The 13,311-nt window shown below is 34.6% G+C and overlaps 1 protein-coding gene across 1 annotated transcript in view; it reads left to right on the forward strand.

Annotated features, from left to right (window-relative positions):
• Window positions 1-1,457: 1,457 nt before the first annotated feature.
• mesd (mesoderm development LRP chaperone) overlaps window positions 1,458-13,311 on the forward strand; it is a 19,305-nt gene continuing 7,451 nt past the window's right edge. The window contains exons 1-2 of the mRNA XM_008405075.2: window positions 1,458-1,662; window positions 8,455-8,687. Of these exons, the coding sequence (XP_008403297.1) occupies window positions 1,507-1,662; window positions 8,455-8,687 (389 nt within the window). The 5' untranslated portion in view covers window positions 1,458-1,506. The remainder of the gene's footprint in view (window positions 1,663-8,454; window positions 8,688-13,311) is intronic.

Below are 13,311 nucleotides of genomic sequence, written 5' to 3' on the forward strand. Positions count from 1 at the left end.
TTTCACCCATTTATTTATTTATTTAATTTTGGCTGAAATGGCTCTCCATAATCCGTTAGGTCTCCTTCAGTGCCAAAGTGAATTTACAGAACCGTTAATTTACACGTTTACTTACAGAAAAGTTAACAGCTTTATTGTAAACTGTTAACTTCGAGTTTACAGAAAATCAGGCATTGTAGATTACAAAGGCTTCCAATTTTAATTTAAAGCTAAATTATTTGACTATATTTACACTTATGTACAATATTTATTATATTGAGATGTTTTCTTGCAGGTGTTATTTAAAAAAAGAAATTGTATGTTTTGTTTATAATGTACATTGCATCTAAATTCTCACTGCAATATTCATTGTGTATTGTACATTTATTACAAAACTTCAACAATCTCCCTTTAACATTTAATTTTTTAATTTTACCCTCTTCAATAAACTTTAGACAAAAAAAAGACAACTAACAAACGATAAAATGGTGACCCCCATCTCACACGTGCCACAGTGAGATAATTAACGTTACAGCTTTGCAGACCCTGTAGTGGCACAAGAAAAATAACGTTTTTTCCAGTCATTGAGTCCCGAAATTCTAGACTATATAATTATGTTTAAACAGATTTAAAACTTACCGAAGTTGCATTTCATAAGATCTCCATATTTGCCTCGTGCATGTGTTTGCTTATTCCGTGCGGGAAATAAAATTAATCCTTATTAATCCTTAATCCAAACTTAATCCTTCATCTGGTGGCCAGTTGTGCTGACTTGAGGTTGTTCTTTGATGTTTGACTTGATCAACTTTCTTTGCTCAAATGTTTTCAAATTAATATATGTAATAATTGTTATTTATTGTAAATATTAAAAATTTGGATGAATATTTTCTTAGCAAACAATAAATAACCATGTATTAAAATTATGTAAGAATAGTAGCAATTTAATGAAAAGTGATATTCAATCATTATGTGTTGATTTACTCCCCCCAAATAATACCTTTGCATCATTTTAAAAATTATTAAATATCATCACAATACTAAATTAACAACCACAGTTTAAAATTAAATTAAAAGGAAATGTTAAAAATAAAAACTAATGTCACAGTAGTTGTCATTGAGATGAATTACCATCTGAATGGCAAATGAATCTCCCATTCAGATTCATGTTTGTGTACCTGACAAACACAAACTAACACAATTATGTGTTGAAATATTCAAATAAATCTTTAACACATACTGCGTGTTATATTCATTTTAACACACAATGTGTAAAATTAACACAAAATATGCTTTTAATTTAATAACACATTTTTTGTGTTCTTTTTTAACACATCTTTTTTTAGAGTGATTGATATGTCATAATATATACGTTTCATGAACAAACTGGTAAGATTCACAAAGTGAGCTTTATTTTGAAATCTTCTAGCCCGGGTTGTGCGCCATCTGCCAGATTTTACGTCTCTGACACGCCCCTGTTTGCTCGTGACCGGTTGATTTGTGACCAATCACAGCACACCATCTGTAAACATGGCGTCTTTCTGCAAGTTGGCATTTGCAGTCATTCTGCTCTGTACGTGTTTGTTATATATTTCAGCAACAGGCAGCACAGGTAAACCTAAGAAAAAGAAGGACATTCGAGACTACAATGACGCAGATATGGCGCGGCTTCTGGAACAGTGGGAGGTTTGTGAACTTCCTGGTTTACATTTAAATGTTAGCCTGCTTGTTATGTGTCCAGGACTGATAAAACTTCCACAGTAACGGTTGTCAAAGAAAAGATAGTGATCAATAATATAATCTAACAGAAACAACGGGTTTAAATGGAGAACACCACGTAGACACATTAGACAACATTATCGGCAGATAAAAATGTGATAGTGGCGACAGTTCGAGTTTTCAGGAAGCCATTGCAGCTGCCTGGCACGCGCAGCCCTTTGTTGGGAGTTATTACTATATACATGAAATTGCTTGATTTGAAGAGAGTATTTCACTGCCAGCGAATTTAGTATCAGCAAATCTACCCTAGTGAAAAACATACTTTTAGTATATTTCAAATATACTTAATAAGTACATTTTAAGTATACTAAGTATTAAATGTACTACCTATAAATATATACGAAGTGTACTAAAAGCATGCTTGTTCCAATTTTGACATAACTTTAAACATACTTAAATATAATTGTACCAAATGCACGTTAAAGAAATAAATAAAATAAAAGTATACTTTAAGTGAACAAAATATGTTTTTGGTCCAGTAACAAATCCACCACATCGAGAAAGCCTGCTGGCATCGGATCAGTTTTCTAGGCGTCACAGACATGTCATCATGAGGACGCCATCTTGAATTTGTTGCTCATCTGAGAGCGTGGATGTGGCATTGAATCATTGCTGTCTTTGGTTTTAAAAAGTGATGAGTATCACTATGTATCATTTTTTGTTGTTTTTGTAACGAAGTTGAAACCAGACATTTTGACATAAGACAGCATTTCCCCCCAGCCCAGCATTCTCAATTTGATATTTGCTAAGTAGCAGAATAATAAAGATAATACGTATTTTCAATTACTACATATTTTAAATAATAAATTAACATACACTTTCTTACAATTTAGAGGCATTTTATTTTAATGCTGTCTAATTTTTGTCAGACATTTTGAGTTCCTCCACAAGCTTCTTGTAGTAATTTGCTGGAATTTTGATCGATTCAATTCTAGTTCAAATTCAAATAACTTTATTGATCCCTTTTTTTTATTCCATCCTGCTGACATAACAGGTGTAACTGAGTCAGACCACCTCTGACGGGGTCAATTCAGTAAAAATAAATTATTGGCCAATATAAAAGAGAAGTTTGCTCAGTTCTCTCTTGTATCTTTACAGAACTGACAGAAACCAAACGATTTATATGCAGAGAGAATATATATATATATATATATATATATATATATATATATATTTTACTTATAAAAACATCAGCTTTAAGCCACATTTAATATCAATGGTCAATACTCACCAACTGTCCAACCAGACACCAAAAAGTGTTTGTGTCTTTAATATTTATGTTTTTAGCATTTGATCAAATCAGACAATAAAAGGCAACTATTCAATAATTCTTAACAAAAATATTACTGGATCGTGAAACTGTTTTCAACTGTTGGCAAGCATTCAGCAAATATGGGCTGATTTCATTAATTAGAATATGGCTGAAAAGTTTCTTTGTTAGTAATTCCATTACCAACTAAAAGACTTGATTAATTACATTACATATGTTTTAACATATTTATATTTCAATGGATGTTTAATATCTACTAAAAGGTCATTTTCGAAAGATACTATTAATTTGACAAGCCTGATCAGAACGTATATACAATTTTTTTTGAATAAGACTGTATGGCATTCACAGTTAAGCTTTTGCATTATTCTTAGGACTAAAAAAAGAAAAGGCCTTCCCGTAACTGTGGGTGCAGTCTTTCTCTCTCTCTCTTTCTCTCTCTCCGTCTCGCTCTTTCTATCTATATATTTATATAGATAGATAAATATAATGAATGAGGGAAGCTGGAGAGAACCCATGCAGACACAGGGAAACTCTGCCCCTGTGCAGCCCATGTATTCTTAGATATTGGTATAAAAGAAATAAAACTACTACTATAACTAATAAAAACTAGTAAAACTAAGCAATATCTAACTAATGACAACTAATAAGAATGAGCATATACACTCTAAATACTAATTACAACTACCTGAATTAGACAAACAAAAAGTCCCATAAAACTAGACTGAAAAACCCAAAACTAAGTAGGAAGGTCCAGACTTTCCTCACTAGCCTCCAACTCCCTTTAAAATCTAAAATACCAGAGATCCATGTTGTAGTGATGGCTTTTTTAAAACGCCTCCACAGTGAAACCTTTTTTATCGGGCTATTCTTTTCTTCAGAGATGTTGTTCTGCTTAGCCGGGACAATAACTTCCCCTGAGGGGAAACGGTTTTTATTTCATCTACGTCTCCAGAAGGTTGTACATTGGTGACTGTTTGAGGCTCAGAGACAGTTTCCATTGGTGACTAACTATTTGAAGATATTTTATATTGCAACTCTTCCTCTTCCCGGTTAGATTTCTTTGGTTGTGGAGTCCATTTCCGAGTAACTAAACTTCTGTGTTTTTTTTTCCTTTTTATCACTCAGCATTTCAGAGGAAGCTGCAAGTTGCGTCTCTTTTTGCTCAAAAACTGCCTGAGTTTTCTGTTTTTATTTCTAAAACAGTTTGTGGTGCCAGAGTTTTGGCTTCTTTGCCATAGTTTTGAGTTTCAGAAGTGTCCATCTTGGTTAGTGCTACCACTGAGCTTCCAGTTCAGTGGTAGCTTTCAGTGCTGCCGTTCTCCTTTTCTCATATTCAGATTTTCTAGATAGCTCTTTCTCCACTTGCTGATCCTCATTTTGTTGTGTTTTTGAGAAGACCAGATCAGAGATCTTTTCTTCTTCAGTGTCCTGGTGTAGTTCAGAGATTGGACTTTCATCTGTGATCTCATTTTTGAAGTTGGCGGTCTGATTCTCATTTATTTCTGTCATTGAAAATTCTTGTTGTTCAGACTTTTCTTCAGAAACCTTGAAGGTATCCAGCTCAGAGAGCGCTTTCATAGCCTGCTACTTTTTCCTTTTCTTACATTTAGATTTCTTAGAGGGCTCTTTGTCCACTTGCTGGTCCCCATTTTGTTGTGCTTCAGAGACCATTTCTTCTTCAGCGACTTGGAATAGTTTAGGGATCAAAGTTTTATCTGTATAAGTCTCATCGATGAAGTTGGCTATCTGATCCTCAACTATTTCCTGTATTGAAGCTTCTTGCTGTTCAATGTTTTCTCCAGAAACCTATTGATTATTGAAGGTTTCCAGCTTAGAAACAGCTTTCATTGTACCATTTTCCTCTTTTGGCACATATTTCGTGGACAGCTCTTTCTCCTGCTGATCTTCATTTTGTTGTGTTTCAAAGACCATTTCTTCTTCAGTGTCCTGGTGTAGTTCAGAGATCACAGTTTCATTTATATAAGTGTCATTTTTCAAGTTGACTTTCTGATCCAGGGTTGAATCTTGTTGTTGTTCAGACTTTTCTCAAGAAACACTTGGATTATAAAGTGTTCCCAGCTTTGAGATGGCTTTAATCACCACCTTCTTCTTGCTCTTTCACTTAGATTTCTTAGAGGGCTTTTTTCCCACTTTCTGATCCACATTTTGTTGCGTCTCAGTCTGTGTTGAAGTAATTATTTTAGCTGGTTCTGACTGAAATCTGATGTCCTGAGCATCCGTCTTGGTCTGTGTTGAAACATATCGGTAATGGACTGTTTTCAACTTTGATATTTCTGGTAAACCTGTCTATGTTTCAACAGAGACCATTTTCCTTTCATTAAGATGTAGCTGTGCCAAGCAGCAAGCATAATTTTTCTCCAGCAATGTTCTCTTCTCAATTTCATCAGCAATGCCTTCGTTTTCAACAATTCCTGAAGAAGACAGTATGCATGTTCTTGAAGGTTGATAATCGGTCTTAGTTCCTGGCCACTTACTTGGGTTTGTTTGTCACTGACCTCAATTTGTGTACCCAATGTTTCAGGGATTGACTCTTCTTTTGATCCCATTGAATTGCATTTCTTGCCATTTAAAATCTTGGTAACACTTTATTTGAAGGGGTGTGCATAAGACAGACATGACACTGTCATAAACATGAAGTCTTTATGAATGTTTATGACGGTTGTCATGAAGTGTCATTCAGTAATTGACACTTTTAATGCAAAGTTGCTCTAAAAGTTGCATTGAAAGTCCACTAAAAGTGCCAACTTTGCATTATTTTGTAAATAATGACAATTTAATGCAAAGTTGGCATTTTTTAAGGACTTTTAATCCAACTTTGCATTAAAAATGTCATTATTTACCGAATTGTACTCCTTGACAAAAGTCAAACTCCTTCATGCTCATGACAGGTGTTATGTCATGTTGATGACATTGTCATGTAAGGTTTATGCCCAACCCATCAAATAAAGTATTACCGAAATGGTAATATACTGAAAACACAATGTAATAGTTTCACCTGTAAAGTGTGTTGTAATGGATCCTTCTGTGTTCTGGTAACCTGAAGTGTTTGCAGTACTGATGTGTGTATGAAGCATGTAATGTACAAAGTGGCAAAGCAGAATAATAAAAGAAATCAGGGCCGTGCAGAGGCCACTACAGGGGCAGGTGCTCAAAAAAGGGCCCATCTAACCACCTTCTAGGACAGAATATTAACAGCCTCTCAGCTTTCAGAGTTTAATAAACTATGATAAATTACAAAAATGTGACATACAATCAAAGCTAAGGAAAATCTCCATATAGAGCATAACACTATGCCTATGTAAGATATTTTATTAGTAATTTCTTTCTGCAGGTCTACTTTGTTATAGGAAAGTGTTGCAATATTCAAACCCGCAATTTAACAAGATATGTAAATCAGAGCTGGACCACCAGACATATTTTGTCTTTACAGAATTACACTATTAAAATATAAACAAGGACACAATGCAACCTTTTAGTGTACAGTAATCTATAAAACAAAGATCTGCCTGTTTGCTACACTTGCAGTGGAGATGAAGACGGTTTTTAAGTTTTGCTTAAAAAACTTTTTTTTCACACGACGTCTCGGGCAGGGCCCAAAAATCGCAACAAAATATTTCTGATGTGTGCAAATAAAAGTTTGTTTGGTAAATAACTTTTTAAGTTCATGAGAAAAAAATGAATTTAATTTAGAAAAAAGTTAAAGAAAAAATGTGTTTTTTAAAAAGAAATCATTACAGTTCCAAAAGTTTTGATTACAATTTAATTTTAACTGAGATAATTTTTTTTTCCATTGAATAATTGGGGGCAAAATATATATATCATACTCTGAACCAGACCCTAAACTTAAAGTCTGGATTGAGTTTTTTCCCCTTCATTAATGTCACTTTTATTACATTCATTATATCTATCATGGTAATTCAGGGTGAATTATTTTTAATTCTAAATGAATATCCTTGTTGGACTTTTATTTAAGTGTTATTCTCCTTCAAGATACATTTACCTAACGCTAGAATAAATGAAATGTACATTATGCAGCAAAGGAAATTAGAAGATCTGACATATATCCATTATGGAGATGAAAGGTTTTGGACGGGTGATGTGCCTTATTGCATTAAGCAATACTGAAGAATGACTGATATCATTAACGGTACAGGGAAGAAGCTTTTAGTTATCTTGCTTTGCTAGCACAGTCGTTGGCTAGCAGCTAGCTAATAGCACATCAACAACAGCCTAATGTCTGTATAATAGAAATACTGAATGGATAGATAAGAACAGTTTCTCCTCACCTGGCTGTCTCCTCCCCTCAGTAGTTCTTCAGAGAAAGGCAGACGCAGAGGCCTGTCAGTGTCTGTTGTATTTCATTACCTCTCTGCTTAAACCGCGACTCCGAGCTGAAGCAGAAACGATACTTCAACGTTTTCCGTCATCTGACAAGCAGCAAGTTACTCCACTTTATTCACCAAAAAAGTTTTTTTTATAATTCACCAAAAACTGATCTGTAATCTGGAACGTTCGCTACGTTGAGCTCTGCAGTTAGCCGACTTATCTCACTGCGCGAGAGGCAACTGCGTCATGCGTCACGGGCAAAAGGTCAAAGGTAACAATAAGACCGGCTTATGTTGTACAAAAAAAACCCAACAAAAAACTAATAATTTTATGTGTCAGAAGAGGACTTAGAAAATAATACCAAAAAAAAAAAGACCAAAAAGGCTCTTGGGGGCACGGAGCAAAAAGCGCAGGTGCTCAAGCCCCCCAGCTCCCCCCTCTGCACGTGCCTGAAAGACATTAAGTATCTAAAAGTGTATTTCATTAGCAATTACAACAAACCAAAAGTGTAATTGTAGCATACTGTAATCACACTACTAATACAATATGTAATGCCAATATACTTAAAATACATTCTAAATATATTTTAAATGTAATTCAATTACAAAAATGGTAAACTCAAAATATACTAATCAAGCACATTTATATTACATACAGCAATATACTTAAAGTACACTAAGTGTAACTTAAGTTGTTCAAAAAAAGTATGTGAAAGTACACTTTAAACTGTGCTTTAATACAACTTAAATCATATTAAAATACATTAAGCACAAAATTAGTTGTTCCAAAATGTCACACTTTAAGTTAATTAATCCTAAGTGAACTTGAAGTATATTCATGATTAGTCTGACGTAAAGTATTCTGAAGTGTACTGAAATTTAACATACTTAGTATATTTATTTTTCACCAGGGTATGTACTCTGTGGGGCCAACGGCCTCTACAAATTGTCTCCTCCTGAAGCTTGTTTGATGGAACTTAATTTAAATCAACACAGGAGGAAATTGCAAAGTAAAGAATAATTTATAATTCAGACCACTAGGTTAATGCATGAGTTAAAGATAGACTCTCTGTCATACAGAAAGATGACGATATTGAAGAAGGAGACCTTCCTGAGCACAGACGGTCTCCTCCACCCGTTGATTTCTCCAAGGTGGACCCCTCCAAGCCAGAGGACCTTCTTAAGATGTCAAAGAAAGGCAGGACTTTGATGGTCTTTGCAACTGTGTCTGGAAATCCCAGTGAGAAGGAGACTGAGGAGATCACAGGCCTGTGGCAGGGAAGCCTCTTCAATGCCAACTATGATGTTCAGAGGTAATCGCACAATAAATTCTGTTGTGAGAATTTTACATAGACTCAACCAGAGGCAATCCTTGGATCTGACCTTTAGGGTTGCTAAGCCCACAGCAGGGCTAACAGCCAAGAGAAGATATTCGGGGGTGCATTTTTCTTATTTTCATTGTTGACTTGCATACATTCACATACAAAATAAAATAGTTTTGTCAAACTTATCTGTTAACAACTACATACAGTTGTTAACTGTATGTTAACAACTGTATGTTGTTAACTGTAACTGTATGTTGACAACATACAGTTGTATGTTGTACAATGTTGTATGTTGTCTTGGAATTTCGGAGACATGTTGTCAGTAGTTCATAGAATAAAAGAACAATGTTAATTTTACTCAAACATGTACCTATAAAAAAGTAAAATTGGAGAACTGGTCATTTTACTTGACATTATTTTCAGTTTCTAACTAAAAATTCTGTTTCAGTTTGTAACAGAATTTCAAGACTACATCGTGCCTGCCAACATCTGCTAACATTAAGCTGGTTCTGACACAGTCTTAGTGTAGTGGAGTCCGGCTCATGTTCCCCCCAGGAAATAAAATAAAATCTACTCAAAACTATGCATTTCCAGTCAATTGAAGAATCTTTTACTAAATTCATAAGATTAATAAACCTAAAACCAGTTTATTATCAAGGTAGAAGTTCAGGTTAATGTTAGTGACCTTGAAAATCATCCTTAGAAATTGCATTATCCTTATTTTTATCTGAACGTTATGCGGCTGTTGGCCTTTTTTCTTTAAACAAGAATGTATGTCCATCTATTGAAAAGTGGACATTAATAATCAGGGTTTTACTATTTCAGTTCATGAAGTGGGCCTATCATAGTTTCAGTACCAAACACCTTTCTATTCACAAACACAGGAACAGCCTAACCCTAACATCCTGCACTGGTCTTTAGTTTTACCTTATTTAAGTGACTCCAGAGAGGTTTGGGTGATTAATTACAAAACGACTCAACAGTCACTAAGTACTACAATACCACTTAAAATTGCCCGTTGCAAAAAAAGCAATCCGACTAAGCATGATATTTTGCATTGCAAATTGTCATCTGAATAAAGGTGCTGATGATACAAGTCTGCCTACAAATAGCTGGTTAAAAAATCTATAATGCGTCTTTACTGATTTCTTTGAAAGTTGGTTGTGGCCCAAATTTACTACAGGGGCCAGTGTAGTCAGTGTTTTTTTTTATGGAGACACTAAAGGAAGAATTGAATAAAAAACAGAACAATATTTCATTATTTGATATATACTGCTCAAAAAAAATAAAGGGAACACTTAAACAACACAATATAACTCCAAGTAAATCAAACTYCTGTGAAATCAAACTGTCCACTTAGGAAGCAACACTGATTGACCCGACGAGGGTCCCCCGTTGTCAATCAGTCCACTGTCCTAAGTGGACAGTTTGATTTCACAGAAGTTTGATTTACTTGGAGTTATATTGTGTTGTTTAAGTGTTCCCTTTATTTTTTTGAGCAGTGTATTAAGTGAGCCAAAGAGCTACTTTGTCTCAAGAGATTCAGGTTGCAGATCCTGATCTAGCAGATGGGCAGTGTGATGCCATCTCTATACAGCAGCTAAAAGTGCAGCACCATAATGTTTAATTCATTGTTAAAGTAAAAGTGTGAAGGTTAAAAAAAATTCACCACTGAATATCAACAAAAGACATTTATTTAGTATAGTTTCTTTGGTTCCTCTGTTGGCCCTTGTCTAGAACCGCCCATGGACTGCAGGTCTGGGTCTGAAGATTTTTTGGTTAACATGTTTTTCCTTCATTGATAGGAACTCAGATTATCCAAAGTGGTAAACCACATTAAAAAATAATAGTGAAATAATACATTAAATGAGCACTGAACAGTTATTCGTAAAATATATCATTTCTGAATAAACGCACAGAAAGTCCTAACAAACTTTTTTTTAATGTAGGAAATATTTATGTATTTATTGTTAATCTATAAGTATGATTTGTTCTTTAAATGACCACTTATATTATTTTGGCTAATACTAATATATATAAAATAAAGTATCATCCTAAGCAAATAATCAAACCAATATAGTAGTACTCCGTATTTTATGGGACGGATGACAACCTTATTCAGGAGTGCTGAGGTACAGTTTTAGGCCATAAAACGGGGCTAGAATTGCCACTGGACTCAACATGGGCACAAATTGTATTCATTTTGGGCTTTCAGTGTTTCCCTGACATCTTTTTTTTATCTTGGGGTTGAATTGTGACTTTTTTTAAGTCACAATGGAAAACACGAATTGAGAGTTCAATGTTCAAATTATATAAAAAGTGTTTCTAAGGAAACTTGGCAAATTGCATTAAGTCATAGACAAAATGGTTTCAAATTAACTCATGACAAGACAAGAAAATCTACTGATAATAATAGTAACTAGAAAAATTGCTGTTCCTAGCAAAACAGCTGTGAGAATGCATATTTGCAGAATGATTGCTGCAGAAATGCCAGAAAAAGCAAAAGAACCTGAAATATTTGAAAAAGCTGAAAAGTAAAACATAGCAAAAGAAATAGAAATTGGCAGAAGCAGAAATTAGTATAAAGCCTGACAGTTGAAAAAGTTGAAAAGTAAAACGGCAAAAGAAATGGCACAAAGTAGGAAAAGAAGCAGAACATTTAGATATGTGAATTGTTTAAATTGATTAAAGTTTACAGAAGACCTTTGTACACAATAAAAACAGTAAAATCAGAAGGCATACAGAAAGGCAGACAAGCAGAATGCTGACACAGATAGAAACTGATCACATCAGAGAAATACATTGAAGGAACAGGAGAAGATGTGGCATGTCTGTACTCCAGAAGAGTTCAACAGAAAACACTAAGACCTGTAGCAATGATGGTAATAGTTCCTGAAAGTACACATTCGTGGCTACATGTTAATGCATAAATTGCATTTTATATTGTCATTCTCAATTCTGCCACAGAAGGGAGCATTTGAAATGAATGCCCCATTCATAAAAAGCTGAATATTATAAAAAGTATAGGTTATGAGTACCAACAAATATAGCCAGCATAGCAGAACAAGCTGAATAGTGTTAAAGTTGAATGGTGAAAATAGCACAAAGTATGCAGAAAAAGCATGGTGAAAAGTGTACAGAAAATCTAGAAACAGGAATTCTGTGTGAATGCTAACAACATTCATGATGATGAAGCATGATAGTAAGATAATAATAAGCTAATGGTAATAGTAACACAGAAGAAAGGAAGGAAAAAAGGTCATATTTGTGTTAATTCCGTTCTTCCCTCTGTGTCAGTAACATAGCTTTGTATTGGGATATGACAATAAAAAGCTATGTTACTGTTTTTAAACTGGTTGATGCGTGAACATTGTTTAGGTAACAGATTCAAACAGATTTCACACATAAATAGTACATTTTCAGGGTTTCCTCCAGAAAAGTTGCTAAGCCTGGTGGTCGGGGTGCCATGGCGGTCCAACGTGTTTTTGTATTAAAAGATATTAAGTAGACGGGAAAAGTAAAAATATTACTGAGTAATTATGTGTTGTAGGAAAATATCACCAGTGAAATGTTTAGATAGCTAAACACACAGCTAGTCTTAAACAACAAATCAAAAAATACAATTAAAATGAATCAATTATCTGCACTTCAGTTTAATTCAGCAGCTCCATCAGGCCCCCCAGAGCTTCAGGGCCCAATAAATGCTAATATTTTAACACAGACCACAGATATATAAATGTAACATTTATTTATTGAGATTATCAATGCTGCTGAATTTTATTTAATGCTTTCAGCATACATAAACTATTTAAATTGTTTAATATTTAAATTTAAGATTTTAAGGAGCTGGCAAGTTTATTTTGTATAAGTTCATAGAACAATATTCATAGTTAGATTAGTTTGTTACCATAGCAACAATCTGATGCTGTAAGTTTGATCTTCGAGTTTAAGCTCTGTTTGTTCACAAATGCAAATTAGTAAACTGCAATTGAAACTTATTGCTTTTTAGGTTGGCCAATTAAACTAGTTCCCCTCTCCCAGATTTCACTAAATCTAACACAGAAGCTGTTAGAGGTGCTGATGTTTTTAGCAACCAAAGGGGCCCCAAACTCACATTCTGCTCAAGGCCTCATGCAGCTTTGGACCGGCCCTGCATGATGAACTAAATCTGCTGCACTGTGTGCAGAGATGCACAACAAACGGGAGATTTAATGTAATGCTGCTAACGTGGTTTTAGTAACTCTTCCATTTAGTGTCTGTTGAGTTTTTAATAAGCGCGAGAGGCACAGAAAATGTTCTGGTTGCTCAAGTTTGTTCGAGTTTTTTAAATATCTGCGCGGCCGCCCACATTAACTCTGGCTGACTAAGTGGTTTGATGCAGGGCCGTGCAGAGGCCACTACAGGGGCAGGTGCTCAACAACAAAAGGGCCCATCTAACCACCTTCTAGGACAGAATATTAACAGCCTCTCAGCTTTCAGAGTTTAATAAACGATGATAAATTACAAAAATGTGACATATACAATCAAAGCTAAGGAAAATCTCCATATAGAGCATAACACTATGCCTATGTAAGATATGTTATTAGTAATTTCTTTCTGCAGGTCTACTTTG

This window comes from Poecilia reticulata, linkage group LG3 (genome assembly GCF_000633615.1).
Source record: "Poecilia reticulata strain Guanapo linkage group LG3, Guppy_female_1.0+MT, whole genome shotgun sequence".
Lineage (NCBI taxonomy): Eukaryota > Metazoa > Chordata > Actinopteri > Cyprinodontiformes > Poeciliidae > Poecilia > Poecilia reticulata.